The 17752-nt window shown below is 58.3% G+C and overlaps 1 protein-coding gene across 4 annotated transcripts; it reads right to left on the bottom strand.

Annotated features, from left to right (window-relative positions):
- Positions 1–4094: 4094 nt before the first annotated feature.
- PTMA (prothymosin alpha) lies at positions 4095–9066 on the bottom strand. 4 transcript variants are annotated; one of them, XM_027590388.2, is made up of 5 exons: positions 8825–9066; positions 6001–6072; positions 5637–5733; positions 5087–5160; positions 4095–4843 (listed from the first exon to the last, which is right to left on the bottom strand). In XM_027590388.2, exons 1-5 carry the CDS (start codon positions 8867–8869, stop codon positions 4796–4798), a joined length of 336 nt encoding a protein of 111 aa, XP_027446189.1. In that variant the 5' UTR covers positions 8870–9066; the 3' UTR covers positions 4095–4795. The 4 variants fall into 4 exon arrangements, with proteins under 4 accessions (XP_027446189.1, XP_027446190.1, XP_035582649.1 ...); XM_027590389.2 differs by having other exon boundaries at positions 5637–5730; positions 8825–9065; XM_035726756.1 differs by lacking the exon at positions 8825–9066 and adding an exon at positions 6674–7036 and having other exon boundaries at positions 5637–5730.
- Between the last annotated feature and the right edge of the window lie 8686 nt (positions 9067–17752).

Below are 17752 nucleotides of genomic sequence, written 5' to 3'. Positions count from 1 at the left end.
GGGCAGCCCTGTCCTTGCCTTTGGAGAGCCTTTGCGAGTAGGATGGATGGGACTCTGGGCTCTGAGAACAGGTCCCCAGGCAGTGATAAATAGTGTGCTAGTCTCAGGACTAGAGGAAAGTGGGGGAGTGGGCCGAAGGCAGCAGGGGCTGTTCCAGGCCAAACCTTTGGTGGGGTGAAGCCATGTGGTGAGGCTAGGCAGCTGGGACAGAGGATGCCGGAAGCTTGGTGCAGACACAGGACATTAAGAAAGGCAGCCCTGAGCCTAGCTCCTGCCTCACACTCTTGTTCCCATTGCGCACAGGAGGAGACTGAGGCCCAGCAAGGTTCCGTTACTTGCTCTGTATTGACATGGCTGTCATGTCTGTATCTGGATGGCGCTTAGCCTCTCACCCCCTTTCTAGAGGTTTTGAGGGGAATAGTTCCTTCCGAGCAGGGCCATAGCCTGAAGGAGCCTGGGAACCGGATGCCAGCTCCACGTGTTGCCTGCTATGTGGTCTTCTTGCCCCCTGGGCTGGACCCCCGCTCTGGGCTCTGGGCCTCGGGGACATCTGCAGGACTGAGCTGCCCTGGGAAGCAGAATAGAGAGCAGCTGGTCAGTCTTGCCTCAAGAGCCTGTGCAAGTCATGTGGGGTGGGAGCCCAGAGTCAGAAGTTCCTTCCAGCCAAGGCCTTGATCTGAGCCTGACCCTGGCAGCACTTCGGATACAGCTCAGTGGAGGACAAACCAGTGAGGACACTCCACACTGTCCTCACTCCACAGTCTCCAACCCCTGTGAAGGGCAACCCGCCCCCCCCAAAATGGGGCACCGGGCAGAAACCACAAATGTGGGTGGGGGAGACAAGGGTGTGGAACGCTGTTCTACCATCAAGAGGTGTCCTGTGATGTCCGGAGGAGGGACCTTCTCTCTTCTGCTCCTTTCTGTATCTTAGGAGCTTAGAATGGAGTCTGGCACTGTGACAGCATTCGGTACATATGCGAATGAATGGATGGATGAATGAATGAATGAATGAATGAATGAATGAATGAATGAATGAATGAATAGAATAGAATACTATGTGCAGGGAAATGTGGTGAATAAGACATGGCCCCTGACCTCAGTGGGGGACAACCAAAACACACACACCAGTAAATAGACAAGCTCACTTTGTGAGAAGTGCTATGTGGCCGAGGGACAGAACTGGGGAGGGCCTTCTTTATGTCAGGGACAGGGAAGGCCTCTCTGGGGAGATAACGTGGGCCCGGAGACCTAACATGGATCAAGCTATGAGAAGTCTGGGAATCAGACATTCCTGGAGCAGGAATAGCAAGTGCAAAGGCCCCGAGGGAGAACCAAGCTTGCCTTGGACACAGGGAGGCTGGTGTGGCTGGTGAGCAAGGTAGGCAGGGCACAGGATGTAGGGAGAAGTGGCCTTGGGCTCAGAGCTTTCACTTCCTGGGAGGGAGAGCACCCAGCTCTCTGTGCTCCCTCGTGTGACCTAAGCCTTATCTCTTCTTGCTGGGCCCTTGTCCTGGCCTATCTGGTTCATACCTCAGTCTCCGTTACTCTGGCCCAACCCAGGCCTCTCTCTGGCCATCCGGACCCATGCACCCAACAGCCTCTGACAATTCACCTCAAACACAGTCAGGTCTCCATGCAGCTTGAGATCTTCATCCCAGCCCCTTCCACGTGGTAAATGGCTCCTCCCGGTGCTGGAGGGCTCAGGCCAGAGCCTGGGGGATCCTTGCCTCCGACACCCATTCTATCCCTGAATCTTGACACTTAACCCCATGTGGTATCTTTTTTTTTAAGATTTTATTTATTCATTTATCTATCTATCTATTTATTATTTATTTATTTATTTATTTATTTGAGAGAGAGAGAGAGAAAGCACGAGCTGGGTGAGGGGCAGGGAGCCCGATGCGGGTCTCGATCCCTGGAGTCCAGTATCATGACCTGAGCCAAAGGCAGACGCTTAACCAGACTGAGCCACCCAGGCGCCCGTAACCCGTGATGTCTTAAATACACGTTTCTCTTCCACCTGGCACTTCCCCTTAATCCAGTCCCCCTGCCTCTGCAGATGTCACTTCAATGTTTTCCAGGGAGCTTTTCTGCCTACAACCATTCCGTGGCTTCCCAAATCCTCCTTCAGTACCTGGTCCACAAACTGCCCGCCCCCGTTGCCTATGCACCCCTAGCACCCTCCTGCGCGGGGCCTGCCCATGCAGCGCTCCTGCCCCCCAAGTTGTCCCCCAACTTTCTCATCTTCTTGGGCCTTCTAGTCTTGGCTTCAATGCCACCTCCCGCGGGAAGCCCTCCCTGCTGTCAGGTCCTCCTGTCTTTACGCTCAGGGTCCCGTTATCCATAGATGGTCCTTAAGTCGTGTATGCATACCTCAGGTAACAGCCCCGTCTTCCCACCCCTTGCTGCCCGTGGGTGCCTGGAAGACTCTCCGACAAAGAAAGCGGGGGGCCTGAGGGGGAGGGAGGGCAGAGGAAGGTAGGAGGGTGAGGGGGGTGTGGCTATCAGCAGAAGCTGGGGTCCCAGCCTTCTTCCTTTGAATAAAGCGGTGTGGAAGTCAGCTCAGGTGTGAGGCAGTAACTCCCACACGGCCGGACTGTTGGGGGACAGGGGTGGGTGGGGAGTGCGCATGGCTTCTCTGTCCCCACCTCCTCCTCGCCCATAGCCATTCCTGTCTGTGGGGTAGACTTCGGGCACTCTCACTCGAGAGGTGTCCCTCCTAAGGACTGTGGTCCATACCAATTCTGGCCGCCCTTTCCCTCGCGGCACTGAGTGTCTCACTTGGACTCTTGAGAAAGGTGTCTAAGACTGCGTTCAGGGGACGCCTGGGTGGCTCAGTCACTTGAGCGTCTGATTCTTGGTGTCTCCAACTCAGGATTGTAGGACTGAGCCCCGCTTCCGGCTCCGTGCTTGGCAGGGAGTCTGCTAGAGATTCTCTCCTTCTCCTTCTGCCCCTCCCTCCCCAAAAGAAATCAATCCTAAAAACAAGACAAAAAAAAGACCACATTCAGGAGGGACGAAGGAGGCCCAGGATGGCCCAATTGGTAGAAGAGGAAGCAGAACCCATACTTTTACTCAGTGAATTGATTGCCCCACGAAGTGAGCCCTGCAGCCAGTAGCCCATTCTTAGCACCCCCAACAGCTAGGGGTCAACCCTGCTGAGCCCCTAGAGCCTGGGCACCACCATGATTCAGGGGCACACTGGATGCTTGCAGGAGGCTTCTGCTTGTGAAGCTCATCTGCAGGCCCCAGGTGAGAACAAGCCACAGGAGGCTTAATCGGCTCTAATAGCTCCCTTCCCCCAGGGATTGAGCTTCACTTAAGTTTTCCTGACTGCTCACAACCGGTGTCTGAAAATCCTAAGTGCCCACCTACCATCTTCACTGTGCTCAAGGGGAAGGCTGGCCGGCCTGCCTAAGCAAGGCCCAGTTCTTTCTCCAGGCAAGAGCTTGGGAGAATTAGGGCAAGGCTGCGCGAGTGCCCTGAATAGGAAGTCCAAAGGGACAAGGTGCCACATGCCACCACCAGGGGGAGCCACAGTCACCCAACTAACTGGGTGAGGACCCAAGCGTGAAGGCCAAAGTTCCGGGTTGTCCCACCGGGAGGTGGCTTGTCTGGGGTTTTGGCCCTGCGTTCCACACTTGGCCCGTACCACCACCCACCCACCCCAACCCTGGGGTCTGGGTAACAGCAGCGCCTCATGTAGCCGGTTCCTTCATGTGCCTGAGGGTGTGGACTTTGCCTTCCAGAGCACCCTGATCCACCTGGCACCCAATAATGTGGTCCTGGGAAAAGGCTCTTGGTAGAATCAGTAGACCAACCCCGGTAAGCAGCCTCCCCTTCACAGCCAACTCCAGCGCCCTCCTGCAGGGCTTGGTGGTCAGCAGCAGCTGGGTCCTTGATCTCCATGGTGACTTACCACGCTGCCCGAAGGGCATACCCACCCCTCCTTGCCCACTGGGGTCTTCAGCCCACCCTCCCCAAGCTGGGGCCTGAGCTCAAGATCTCCCCAACCAGCCACCCCCCCCCCCCGTCCTTGCCCCCTCCCCAGAAGGTCTAGAAAACTGAAACAGAAAAACCAGGCTTGAGACAGCTTTGTTAGAACAACTCAGCAAAATAAAATTCCGGTTTATTGTTGGACAACATTGTTTCACACATACATCAAACAGGCCAAAAAAAATAAACAGCAACTTCATAGACAAAAAAGGAAAAAAAGAAACCTTTTATCTTTGGCCTTTTTAACCATCTCATACAAACCAACTACTTATAGTACAGCTAAGTACATACACAAAAAAAGTTACTGGAATGCTCGGAATAAGATTGTTTTTTTGTTGTTGTTTTTGCTTTTTTTACAAGGTTTTTTTTCTCCTTTGAGATTATAATGAACATGGTCACACCACAAGTAAAGTCAGAAGTAGGACAGAGAACGCTCCAAAGGCTGGTTTGGTCATCCGAGATCATTAAAAATGGCTGACCCCTAACAATATGTACAAAAATATAAAATGTAAATAAAAAATACAAACAAATTTTCCTTTTTAAAGTACTTTTAAGAAAAAAAGCAGGGCCTTGGAAGTTTTGGTTCTTTTTTCCTCCCCTGTTGCAAATTCACGTTGTGGTTTTGGCTGGGTGGCGGAGAGCGTGTGTCATCTGCGGGTGGCGCTGCCCGCGTTGGGCAGGCGGGCGGGACTCTCTACTCGAAGGTGACCACGTTTAGATTCTGAGACGGGAAGTGGAGGGTGAATAGGTCACGGTGGCCTTTTTTTTTTGTTAAGTTTAACTTTTCCTTTTTTGCTGTCTAGTCATCCTCATCGGTCTTCTGCTTCTTGGTGTCGACATCGTCATCCTGCGCAGAGAAAGACGGTCAAGGCCCCTGCAGCCCCCTGGGCCCACCCCCACTCCTGCGGGCAGAGGCAAGGGGCCAGGCACTGGCTGCTCCAGACGCTTCCAGAGCTCTGGGAAGGCAGGCCTACGTTCCTTCCTGTTCCTGCTCAAGGTACGGAAGCCTTTCGGGACCACGCCACGGAAATCAGCCCCTCTGGCTGCTACTGTGCCTCACATCCCAGCCCCCACCGAAGCCCAAACCCACCTCATCGTCTTCAGCTGCCCGTTTGCCCGTAGCTGCCTCGGCCTCCTCGTCTTCGTCTCCATCCTCTTCCTCACCTGCACAATCAAACCCAGACTAAACCACACTGCCTTCCCTCAAACCGCTGGCAAGGATCTTGGTACCCTACCCGCGAGCGACAGCCTGAACTCGGGCGGGGACACGGCTTAACACTGCGGCTCCTCAGGGGACCTCCGAGTGACAGATTCCCCAGGAAAGAACGGTCCCTGATCTCTGCTGCCTGACAAACCGGGCAGTCGGGGCACCCTGCCCTGGCCCCCCCCCCCCCCCCCCCCCCCCCCGTGCAGGCACCGGTCTCCGGACGGGGAAAGAGCGACAGACCGGTGTGCGGAAGGCACCCGCGGGAGCGTGCGTGTGGGGGGCCGTTTCACTTCACTAGCCTGAAACCAGAGAAGTCCTAGCCCCACAGCACCAAGCCAGCTGCGGGTGCTCCGCTGGTCTCCACCCCCAGGAGCCCCTAGGCAAGGCCGGGTAAAGGAAGCCCCGAAAAGGGGAGACGAACGAGGCTACTCACCATCGCCTTCCTCCTCCTCCTCCTCTTCCTCCCCCCCCTCTTCCTCTTCTTCATCTACCTCGTTGTCGGCCTCCTGCTCCCCATTTTCCTCATTCTCCTCGACAGAAAACACAGCAGGTTGTTACTGACGACAGGCCACCCCTCCCGCCCCGCCCCCTCCCCCCAGACCCCACCCAGTGCATCTGCAGCCCCAGACCAGGCAAGAGACCTCAGCTCCTCTTCCTTACGCTCCAACAGGAGACGGTGATGCGGGAACCACCCAAGGGCTCAGCCTCCTCGCTCACCCCAGACTAAGCCCAAGCTGGAGCGAGAGAAACTTCCTGGCCAGGAGTGGCTAGGCATCACGGGCAAGGCGGACACTCACAGCGTTCCCGTTAGCAGGCGCGTCTCTTCCATTCTCGGCCTCCTCCACAACTTCCTTCTTCTCCTTTAAGTCCTTCAAAAAGTAAGAGGGAACCAGTAAGTCTTTTGAGAAACCCGAGGCTGGCAAAAGAGGCCCAGGGCTCGAGGGTATGAAAGCAGCGCAGATCTGGATGTCCCAACAGCCCCATGCTACACTTGGAAACACGGCAAGGAGGGGCCGCAGTATACCCAGCGCTCTGTGGTCAGGGTTTCCTCCAATTTCTCAACCCTTAAGAAACACACCAAAAAGAACCCCCTGCAGTTGTTCCCACTGCCCCTTACTCATGCTTCTTAGGACAAGAACCATGTGGCACCACGGCCTTAAACCCGTCTGGCCGGGCAGACGAGCCCGGGAACACTTCACTCACACACCCATCACAGACTGGCTTCCAACCAGAGGGAGCTCCGCCTCTCACAAATCCGTCTTGGAGAACAGCAGGTAGGGGCCATAAATAAATAAGGTAATGGAGGGAGGGCCCAGGCACTGCGGGAGAACTCCCGTGGGCGGGCGAGGCCGAGGAGGGAATGGGAGGGCGCTAACAGGCAGAACTGGAGGGGGCCGTCTCAAGTCCTCACAGCCCAGCTAAGCACCAAGCCCACGGCAGGCCAACTCTCTATAAAAGACCCAAACCCACCAATTCCCTATATGTGACAGCTGTCCCAGGAGGTCGCAGGTCGTCGCCGGGAAACGTGTCCGGGCTTAAGGAACTCGACCGCCATTCAGAAACGCGCCGCCCGGCGCCCCATCTCCCTCCCGGCCTCTCGTCGTCCGCGCGGCGGCTCTCAGGGCCCGTCAGACCGCACCTCGAGGAGCGGACCCGGTTCGCTTTCCAAAGGGCAACGCCGCCGCGGGCGCCCCGAAGCCCGGTAACTTTTTCCACCTGGCCGTGCCGATCCGGCCGCCAACACAACAAACAGGCGTCGGGCCGGGCGCAGCTCGGACTCCGTCCAGTGAGCGGCACCGGGGCACCTGTCGGCCCCATTACCACCGGCTGGCGGGCCGCGAACTCCGGTGCCGCCCGCTCCCGCCCCCTGGCGGCCGAAGCCCCGGGGAGAGGGTGGGGGCGGGGAGAACGCGGCGCGCAGGCGCGCAGCCCCCGCCCGGCGGGCTTTGCGCGCGGGCCTCGGCACGCACCGCGCGCGCGGAGCACGTGGCCCAGGGCCGCCGAGTGCGCCCCTGACCCTGGAGACCCCGAGGCGGCAGGCCGCGCTGGCCCCCGCCTGCGCGAGTTGCGCGCCAGTCTTTCCGGGCGTCCTGACGCCCCCACCCCAGGCCTTGATGCGCGGGCCTGCCTCACTGCATTTGGCGGGCAAAGTCCCGCGGGAGGCCGCCCCGAAGTCCACGGGGCTTTCTCAGTCCCGCAGCCCGAGGCCGTAGGGGATGCGCTCCATGGGGCTATTTATTGCTCCCGGCGGGAAATCACCTTGGAGGAAAGCGAATGCGGACGTCCGCAGTGGGGAGGGCTGACCCTCCCCCCACCCAACTAGTTCCCGGGCTGGGCCCAGAGGGGGTCCGCTGGAGCCCTTCTGGAGATCCCAGCCGCAAGCTCCACTCCGCCGGGGGAGTCACCCCTGGGAGAAAGCCAGAGGTGACGCCGGGAGCACAGAGGTTAAGGAGACGCCAAGGTGACTCCTGCCCGTCCCCAAAGGGGCACGAAAGGGGCGCGGACCAGAGCCTTGGGTAAAACGGCCAATCTGCCTTAAACTGCCGCGCTCCCGCCGAGAGTGGAGACGAGACGCTCCCCGCGCGGGCCGCGGGAACGACCCGGCGCGCAGAACCGGAGCTGCGCCAAACGCGCAGGACCTCAAAACCGAGGGCAGTGAACCCACAACACCAGGCCCCGACAACCCCCGGCGCCCGGCTCGACCCCGCAACCGGCCAGCCGCGGCCACAGCTTTTGTTCGTCCGCATCGCCTCCGGGGCGGCCGCGCACACGGTGCTCCCGGGCAGCCGCGGGGGGCGCCCATCGTCGCCCCGGCGCGCCGTTCCTTCACTTTCCGTTTCCTCCCCAACGGCGCGTGGGCTCGCCTCCTCCACAGCCAAACCCGGCACCGCTGGTGAATTATTGAAGCTGGGCGGCTGCTCCCGGCGCACTCTCCCCGGAGGACACCTACCCCCGCCCTCCCTGAGGGCACCCAGGGCGAAGACCTTCACACCTCCGCGGAGACAATCGACGTCGCGGTCGGCCGACCCGCTGCCCGACTCCGCCTTATCAGAGCTTAGTCCAGATAAACCACCTCGGACCCAGTGTAAGGCGCGAAACGAGGCGGCCCGGCTCCGAACAAAGAGCAGCGCCGCCGGCGGGCGCTCGTTGCGGAGCCGCCACTTCCCGCAGCCGGCCCGCGCCCTCACACGCGCCCCCCCCAGCACTTCCGATTCCAAACGCGCTCGAGTTTCAAAGTTATTTCCGTGCGCCCTGCGGGCTGACGACCCCCAGCCCGGCCCCTCTCCTCCCGCCACCTTTCAGACCACTCACAAACAAGTTTCAGGAGCCATACAACACCCGCCACCCGAGCCCCTCAGCCCCCGCGCCCGCCCCCCGGGGCCCCGAGGGCGCCGGGCCCACTCCCCGACGGGCATCACGCCTGCCGCCGTGCTTCCCGCCCCCTCCCCCGCACACAAAAGAGTGGGCTGCCTGGGGGCCTAGGCCGGGAGCGAGAGGTCTCTCCGCCGGAGGAAGAGACAGCGGGTTCGGGGCAGCCCAGCCGCCGCGCGCGCGCGCCAAACACCGCTCCGGCGGCAGCAGCGCGCGGACCCCGAAGGGGCGGGCGGCGTCCAACCTCACCTTGGTGGTGATCTCGGAGCTGGTGTCCACGGCCGCGTCTGACATGATGGGGCACGCCGGTGATCCGATGCAGCGGATTAAAAAGAAAGCAAGAGTTCGAGGACTCTGGCGAGAAAGCTGCCTGAGTCCGCGGTGGCGGAGGAGGCGCGCGGCGGAGGTGGTTGCGGCGAACGGGGAGCCGGACACGGGAACAATGCAAAGATGGCTTTTCAGAGCAGCCAGTGGGGAACTCACGCGGCGCCAGAACCTTTAATATAGATTAGTGGGCGGCGCTCGGCCTCCTCTGCCCGGATGCTATTGGCTGAGCGCAGGGAGCGGGCGCTCGCTCATTGGCTCGATTCCGAACAATGGGCAAGCGTGCTTAAAGCGGCAGTGCCTTGGTGCGTCCCGCGCTGCGCAGTCGCCGGCCGCACTGTCATTCAGGGCCTTAGTTTGCCGGGTCTCGGCGGCGCCGGCGCCGCGGGGGAGGGGCGCACGAGCGCGCTCCGGGCGCGCGCTCCCGCCGCTGTTTTGCTGGGGCTGCTGACGCAGAAAGCCAAAGCGCGGCAAAGCCGCCCGCCCAGCCCCCCGTCCTCCCCTCCCCTCTGCTGCTCGGAAGGAGGGGGAGGGAAGAGGAGGCGGTGGCCGGCGCGCACGACGGCTGCCAGCGAGGGGGAGGGGAAGGCCGGGTGCTGGGCTGCGCTCGCCCGGGGCGGTGCCCTGTGCAGTGCCCGGGGAGGTGCCCGCCCCCGCGCCGGGGGCACCTTCGACCGAGAATTGTCCCAGTGCAAGTGGGTGGAAACCCTGCGACGAGCAATGAGGGCGCGAGGCCGCCCCGTCTCTACCTCATCCACACCCTCTGCCCAGCCCCAGGTGTCCCGGGTCTTTGAAGAGGTGACCCTGTTGCCCACCACTAACCCCGGCGTTGGCCGCCTGAGCCAGCCGACAAGCGGGCTCCGTGCCAAGCACACACACACACTCTGAGATTCATGCTTCGAGGGGACTCGTGGGCCGGTGCGGGCTCCTGCCTTCGAACGGGACAGCCCACGGGCGTCGCACCACACAGCAGTCTCCGCACTCCAGGGCTTTGGACAGCGCCTGCCCCGAGCGGCCACTGTCGTCGCGACAGCCTCAGGGAGCCCCCTTCCAGAACCCGGCCATCGAGTCTATCCTCTCTCACCCCACTTAAGGGGCTGCGAGGGGCACACGACCTTATACACTGAGAGTTTACTGGGGGGGAAATAATCGTCCCCTTAGCCCAGTTGGTTTAGTCCTTGGGGACTCCTTGAAGTTTGGGGCGCCATTTAGGGAACCACGCGGAGCCCTGAGAAGGGAACCATCAAGGCGCCACACTCAAGATGGCGTTGGACGCGGCAAGCGTGGCGTGACGTGGCGATCCGATCACGCAGACGATCCGAAAACCACAGGTTATACCCCCCTTATCGCCACCGCACTTGGCTGTCGAACTGAGAAAGCAGCTGTGTGGGAGGAAAGATTAGAACAGGTGGGAAAATGTTCCAGAAAAAAAATAACCGTGCCGCACTCAATATGGCGACAGATAGGGTTCATCCCTGTGTCGCCAGAAGGGGGCGCCCGACACGGAAGGCGGGACTCCGGAGAAACGGGCGCGCACTGGCTGAGAGTGGCGGGCGAACACAAAGTTGACGCTTTGCGTCCTGCCATTGGCAGGTTCTGCTGTCTGTCTCTTGGGGCCGCGGACCTGGGAATGGAGAAAACCCGGAGTCTGAAGTCGTGGAGGAGGAACGGATGCCAAGTCCAGTAGAGCTTCAAGTGAGGAACGGGAGGAGAGATTGAGTCGCCCTTCTCGGTTCTCTTAGGTCAGGGGCTCGCTGACCCCATTCCCACCGCGAGACTCCCTTTGCTGAGCTTACCACGCGCTCGCCCGGCTGTCTCCTCTGGCCCCGGACTCCCCTGCCCGGCCTGGGGGAGGCGCGGAGTGCCGGGGCGCCACCTGGGTCTGGGCCCCCTGCCCACTTCCCCTGTCCCGCACGCGTCAGGCCCGCATCCTGGTTCACATCTGTCAGTCTGGCCGTTGGGGCTTTCCCGAGCGACTTGTCCCCTGGGAAGAGAGAAGCCCAGGCTCCCTGTCCTTTGGTCGGGAGGAACGTAGGACAGGTGTTGGACAGGGAGGGAGAGCCGCGCCACCTCCTGTTGCTTGGCGGTCGCCATCCCGTACCGGGTACGCGGCAGCGGAGGGGGCGCCCGCCGGTCTCAGTCCTACCCCCAGGCACCCCAAGGGCTGGAAGGGGATTTTCCCCAGGGTGGGCGCGCGCCAATCCAAGGGACTCAACAGTGGTGTCCCCGAGGACCACGCGTCCCAATTCTTTGTTCGGTCCCCTCCTTCCCCTGGCCAGTTGCCTTTATTGCGGCGCAGACCTGGGGCCGCCTTTCGCCCCAAAGGAGGAAAGGGCTCGTTGGCCGCTGCCGCTGTGACCCCCTCCTTTGTGCCGCAGTCTTCCGAGAAGTGGAGGGGATTGTGCGGCATGGTAAATGAGGCGGGACAGCGCCTTCTACCTGCGGTGCGTCCGTTAAGCTCTGGTTCCCCTAGAAGGGATTGTTCGTTCAGTCCACAAAACCCGGATGCCCCGAGAGCTTGGTCTGTGCCACATCTAAGCGATTGAGGCTTCTTCCCTCCCTGTATGGTGGCTTTGGGCAGTCGTCTCTGTCCAAGCTGAAAACTGGACATGACTTCTGCATTCTGGCCGGGGCCGGGGGTGGGGTGGGGTGGGGTGGGGTGAGGGACGGGCCATACTGGCCGCACTGGAGCCAACATGCGGGAGGAGCTGGGTGAACGTGAATTTCCCTCAAAGAACTGCTTTGCCTGACCCTGTGCCCAGGCAGTTGGCTTTGCTAGAAGCGGTAAGGAAGGCTCATGCCCACCTGGTTCTGGAACCAGTATTTACATTCACCAAGTATTCACTGGGTGCCTGCTGTGTACACAGCTCATGCTTCAAACATTTTCATTTATCCTCTGCACTTTGCAAGGTAGACAGGACAATTATAGGGTTGAATCATATGAAACTGATGTTTTTGTCGAAACCAATTGAAAATCAGCAAATTTGTACGTTCAACCTCTAATATGATACCACTTTACTTGTAACAAGTCAAAAAAGCCGACCAAGGGATTATAGCAAGGAACTTGAAGTAACCAAGTGAATCAGTGACCAGGCTGGGGCTAAAATCCTAAAATGGCGGACTCTGTCTTGTTAGATGAGTCCTGGAGCAGAAGTGGCCTCCTTGGACCTCCTTGGGTTCATAAGTGGTGGCGTTCTTTAGGCTATCAAGAGCCTCCTCTCTCCAGGGATAGGCAACTCACATCATCTTTGCTGTTTCTAAATGGGCTGTTCTTCCTGTCCTCTGTCACTTCCACTCACCAATGCATCTCTGTCCTTTGCTGCCTCTGTGTCCTTTCAAACCCCCCAAGACAAGCTGGTATGCCCTGTTAGGCCACATTTCCTGGTGCATGTTGAGGTGCAGTAGGCTTATGTTAGAGCTGCTCTAAGATGAGGGGTGTTTTGGGGGGGATTGGGGGTGTGGTGGCATATGGCCTCCAGGCAAGTTTTATTTTAAGGAATTTGTATAAGGACACTGGGGTTGCCTACACATTCTCCAGTTGGGACCACAGCCCTCTCCCCACCAGGCCTGAGTCACACATTTATTTCACCTACCTGGCCCTGTGGGCACTTAGGTTTGCAACCCTTGCTCCTAAGCCATTTCCAACGTATTCCTAATTGGTTGTCTCACAATTTTGCTCGATTCCCAAAAGACCAAAAAGGATGTAAAGGCTGGTAAAGCTGCTTGGGTTCATATCCCAGTCATGCCACACACTAGCCGTGTCAACCTGGGCAAGTTACTTCCTCACCTCTAAAGCATGGAGATACAATGACAGGTCCTACCTTCCAGCGTTATGGTGGGAACTGAACTGGTTAATATTCAGAAAGTGCTTGAAACAGCGTCTGGCACACCCAGGAACACCGTCAATGTTCTTGGGATCCCATTTTCTTGCTTCTCTGTACCTCAGTGGGTTGGTTTCAGTGTTTGCAGGTCTCTGGGCAAAGGAACAATGTCTTCAGCAAATTCTTCCCATATTCAGTGGGAAATGAGGGCACCAGCCTAGCTGAGTTTCTGGAAGCCTATGATTCGGTGCCCGACATGCTTGGCAGCCCCTCTGGCCTCAGAGGAATGACAGAGTCTGGGAGACAGCCTGAGTGGAGAGGGCCTCAAAAAACTCCCGCCTTCCCGCCCTTCAGAAACCCAGGCGTTTCAGGCTGTGGTTTTCTTGCCCGGGCATAAGGGCCTGGGGAGCTGCCAGGGGCCTTTCAACTCTCCCGCCTTGCCGAGCCCGGATGGGATTGTGTAAGAGCCACCCCCCCACACGCCTGCTCCCTTGTGCAGCACGTCCGGGCCTGCCCGTTCTCCCCGGGGAGCTGTGCCAGAAGGCCCTGGTACCTACACAGGTCTGGCAGCCCCAAGAGGCTCCTGCCTGGCAGGGACAGGGTGGGGGACATCTCCTTACGTTCAGGGCCTGCCCCCAAACTGATACCAAACCGGAGCTCTGGTTGGAGACCAGATAAGGAGGCTGGGGGCGGTGCGTGTGCTGTGTCCATGGCCACTGCTGCCTCCCGAGCGCGCTCATGCCACAGTGCCAGTGCTGGGCCCCCTGTGCACGTGCCCCCTGTGCTGTCTCTAGGAACCCCCTGCCCGCCCCTGCCGTTGCCTGGCTCCGCTTCCCTGCATCCATCCATGTGTGTGCACGCCTGTCTGCAGAGCTCGAGCTCCATGGGTGTTTTGCTTAAGCTCTGGTTACCGTGTGTGGCACGTGGGCCCGGCATCCCGCTGGCAGGTGAAGGTGCTGGGGCGGGCGGGGGGGGGGGGGGCACGTGCACCGGCACACATCAGTCGCCCTGCCCAAGAAGGCCTGTGAGGGCAGAGCAGCCAAGGAAAGGTTAAACACCGCTATGTGACATGAGGAGACCTTGAACTGGGCATCTCCACACCTGTCCCTTCCTGCCACCTGGCCCCACACGGGAACCTAGCAGGACAGGAGCCTCCAGAGGGTCTGTGCGCCCCCTGCAAGGCCAGAAGGCCCAGGCTTGGTAAGCTTGAAGTTGGGGAGAGGCAGGCTCTTCGACATCTTGAAGTGTCTGCTTCCCTCTTCTCTGTTAATTTCAAATGGGTCTTTCCTTAACTCCGGCAGAGAAGCCGCCCCCAGTCCTATTTGGAGGGAGAAGGTGTAAGGTATGGAGGACACACCGCCAGCCAGAATTTACTCCCTCTCTCACCCCAAAGGGCAGTACAGACAGGGTGACCAGCTATCCCCGTTGCTGCAGGACATAGAACTCTCAGTGCTACAACCAGGAGATCCCCAGGCACCCTGAGACACATCGGTCACACTGGTCCAGTCCTTCAAAAGCTGGTAAGAATGGCATTTCTGAAGACCTCTATGAGCACCACCAAGAAGGGTCCTGTGGCCCTTGATCCAAAAACAGCCTCCCACTTGGATTCTGCTTGTCTTTGCCATGGAGAACCCAGGGTGACGCTGGGAGCATTTGGCTTGCACATGGCAGAGCAGAAGGATTGAGGGGCTTAGTGACGATCACAGAGGAAGCTGGCGGCGCCGGGATCAGGACCTCCCGCACCCTCCCGGGAGGGCTCTCAGCCGCCACGTGCAGGGAAGGTTGCCATGTGCAGTGACAGTCGTGAGCATGGGAATCTGTTTCTAGATCCAGGTGGGAGCCAGGGCCTCTAGAACAGGGGGAGATTTCTTAGGCTTCTTTCGAAAATACTCTCTCCTGCAAGAGGTTTTCTGCGAATCTCACAGGGGAGAAAAAACGAGGATCTCACTGGGACAGTTCTGTAGGAAAATCTCAAGGCAGGATGAAGCCTTACCCCAAAACCCAAACCTCCCCAGAGAAGGGAAGGTGGCAGTCCCTTTTCCAGGCAAATGCGAGCTCCTCACGCATGTAAAGCCTGAGAGGAGGGGCGCCTGGGTGGCTCAGATGGTTAAGCAACCAGCTCTTGATTTCGGCTCAGTTCATGATCTCAGAGTCTTGAGGTCGAGCCCTGCGTCGGGCTTCACGCTGAGCACGGAGCCTGCTTAAGATTCTCTCTCTCCTTCTGCCTCTGCCCCACCCCGACTCTCGCACACTCTCTCTCAAATTAATTAATTAATTAATTAATTAATTAAAGCCTAAGGGGAAAGAGTTCACACACGTGAACCGAGAGCCTCCCCAGAGCTTTCCCCAGCTGCAGCATGTTCTCGACTGCCGTGTTGGGGCTGGGCCTTGCACTGTGACCATTCACTGGCTCTTAGTGGCTTTCTCCAGGTTATGCCATCTCTTGCCACGGAGGCACTTTAAGAGTGTTACCTCAAAAGTATCAGCCAGACACCTATTGGTCCACTTGGGTCCTGGCAAGGTCTCAGTCTTCTCACTTGCTCGTCAGGGAGAACATGGCCCAGCTCCCAGGGAGAAAACAGCATGGCTGCTTGTCCCTACTCCTGGGCTGTTCACAGGGCCACAGCACTCTGCGTTGCAAAGTCCTTGGCCAAGATGTGGTTTTGAGACCCCCAAAGTATTTCTCACCTTGGTGGTAATCAGTCTTGGACCTATATGTGATTTGTTGAAGGCCTACCTCAGTCAAGATGTTCAGGAGGATAAAAGGTATTCCAGAATGTTCTTCAGAAGTCACCACTGCTGTAAAGGCTGAATTTGGATTCAGGGACATTCCTGATAGGAAGTAAAATGTGTTCTGAACACCTGTAGAAATAGATAAGAGAGAAATTAGAAATTAATGATTAATATTAAAAAGTGAGCCTACATGAAATGAAGCAGCTCTCAAAGCAGGGAGGGACAAGCATTAAGAAACATCCTTAACCAAGAACCCCAGCTTCTGCTTACTGGAGCTCTCAGCCTCATGGAGGGCTGTGGTCTAGCAGCAGAGGGGGTTCTCCATGCTTGCTTTCTGCAGGCCCAGGCTCTTCCTCTCGGGCCACCAGTCTGAGTCGGGCGCACAAGGATCCACTCCTAGGCTTAACTGACACTGGTTCTAAGCAAGTCCTTTTATCGTCCCCACCTTGTTCCCATGATCTGGGCTTTGATGAGAGGGGACCTCTGGACCTAGAGAGCCACATACGTGCCCACCACCGTGCCTGTGCTGTGAGCTGGTGGTGGCAGGGCGGTTCGTTGGGCCCCCACTCAGCGTGGCCCTGTGCCTTGGATATCTGGCTACACTTCCTCAAGAAATGACCGTTCCATTGCTCTGAATCCGATGGAATTGGGCCCAACATTCCAGTGAGCCCCCATCCCAGGATGCTGACGCCAGCTCTGTATCAGAGGAGAAGAGGAAAATTGAACACGCTTCAAGCAGTTATGGCAAGCACCCCCCCCCCCACAGATGGAGGGGATGGAAAAGAGCCTCATTCTACAGATGGAGGCACTGGGACCCAGAACAGGAGGCTGATTTGCCAGCAGAGCGGCCCCTGGCCAGGAATAGAGCCCCCTTGGCCCTGGCTGCCAGGGCTCCGTGCCACCCACCCTCCCTCTCACTGAATGACACCGGCTCTGAAAACTCTGGAGACCAGGGCAGACCAGAGTGGTCAGGGGGTACATCCTGAGGCAAGGAGGGCTCGGCAGGAGCCTGAAGTCAGGGTAAGCTGTGAGGGCGAGAGCAGGAGTGAGAGTCTTGGCAGCTCCAACGTGGAATCCGGCCAGGGGAGTGGTGAAGGAGAAAGTGCAGCAGGAGGGGCACCGGGAAGGGGGCTCTTCAGAAACCCGGCTTGCCCCAAATGAACAGAGGTATTCCAAGTGGAACCCCACAGCCCTGCCCCGTCAGGGGCACAGCAAGCGACCGTAGTCACAGCCCCAGCCCATCGGAGGTGCAAGAGGAGAGCGGCCACATGAGAACAGCAGCTCCTGCATCAGGGAACAAACTCTGGGCCAGACATTGTTCCGAGTTCTAGACATAGTAACCCGTTCAATCCTGTGAGGCTTGCAGTTATCCCCACCTTATGAAAGAGGAAACTGAGGCACAGAGCAGCCCAGTGCGGCCCAGAGTAAGTGGCAGAGCTGGGATTTGGAACCGGGCAGCTCGGCTGATGCAGCCCCACAGCTGGTCCCCAGGACCCCTCCCGCCATCAGCCTCTGCCCACCCCTCCTCCTCAAACGTCAGGGACAGGATCTTGGGGTTTCCCCTCTTGATCGGGAAGGAGTTTATTTTCACCAACTGAGGCCCTTGTGCCCCAGCCGGCACCTCTCAGGTTGTAGGAATTGCAGAGAAGTCCTCCCCAGATAGGTGATTTCTGGTCGTGGGGCAAGATTTTTTCCGGGGTGACCTGGAGATCTAGAAGGGGGAGGGCATTTTGCGACCGTTTGTCCCCAAGGGCTCACCAGAAAATCAGCCTACTAAAAACTAAGTGTTCCTAGGATGTTCCATTGAGTTATTTCATGGCATCAATAGACAACTGGTAACATCTGTCTTGAACATTTCTCCAGGCTACTGTTCAGCATGGCCTGACTCGGCTCTGGAAGTACGACACTGCACAATGTTCCTTTTATAGCAACTCACAGGACAAACTTCTCTCTGGCCTCAGCCCCAGCAGGACAGTGTGGCTGGATGGTTAGGAGTGCAAACTCCGGGTCTCCCCTTCCTGTCCCCTGGGTAAGAGCCCACTGGATCAGGCCCCCACCTACCTCTGTGGCTTAGTGTGGGTCAACAATTTCTTTCTTTTCTTTCTTTCTTTCTTTCTTTCTTTCTTTCTTTCTTTCTTTCTTTCTTTCTTTCTTTTTCTTTTTTTAAGATTTTATTAATTTATTTGAGATAGAGAGAGAGAGCTGGGAGATGGAGAGGGAGAAGCAGACTCCTGCTGAGCAAGGAGCCCGATGCGGGGCTCGATCCCAGGACCCTGGGATCAGGACCTGAGCTGAAGGC

The sequence above is a fragment of the Zalophus californianus genome, chromosome 3 (assembly GCF_009762305.2).
Source record: "Zalophus californianus isolate mZalCal1 chromosome 3, mZalCal1.pri.v2, whole genome shotgun sequence".
NCBI lineage: Eukaryota > Metazoa > Chordata > Mammalia > Carnivora > Otariidae > Zalophus > Zalophus californianus.
The sequence above is the reverse complement of the archived record's forward strand: the minus strand, read 5'-3'. Positions and strand labels throughout refer to the sequence as shown.

What these genes read in the sequence shown, in the direction of transcription:
- PTMA (XM_035726756.1), bottom strand. Translation starts at nt 7,021, where the DNA reads ATGGGGCCGACAGGTGCCCCGGTGCCGCTCACTGGACGGAGTCCGAGC. An exon ending in CTGTCACATATAGGGAATTG is followed by an intron (nt 6,073 to 6,673) that starts GTGGGTTTGGGT and finishes TACTTTTTGAAG; the next exon opens with GACTTAAAGGAGAAGAAGGA. An exon ending in GGAGGAGGAGGAAGGCGATG is followed by an intron (nt 5,161 to 5,636) that starts GTGAGTAGCCTC and finishes TTGATTGTGCAG; the next exon opens with GTGAGGAAGAGGATGGAGAC.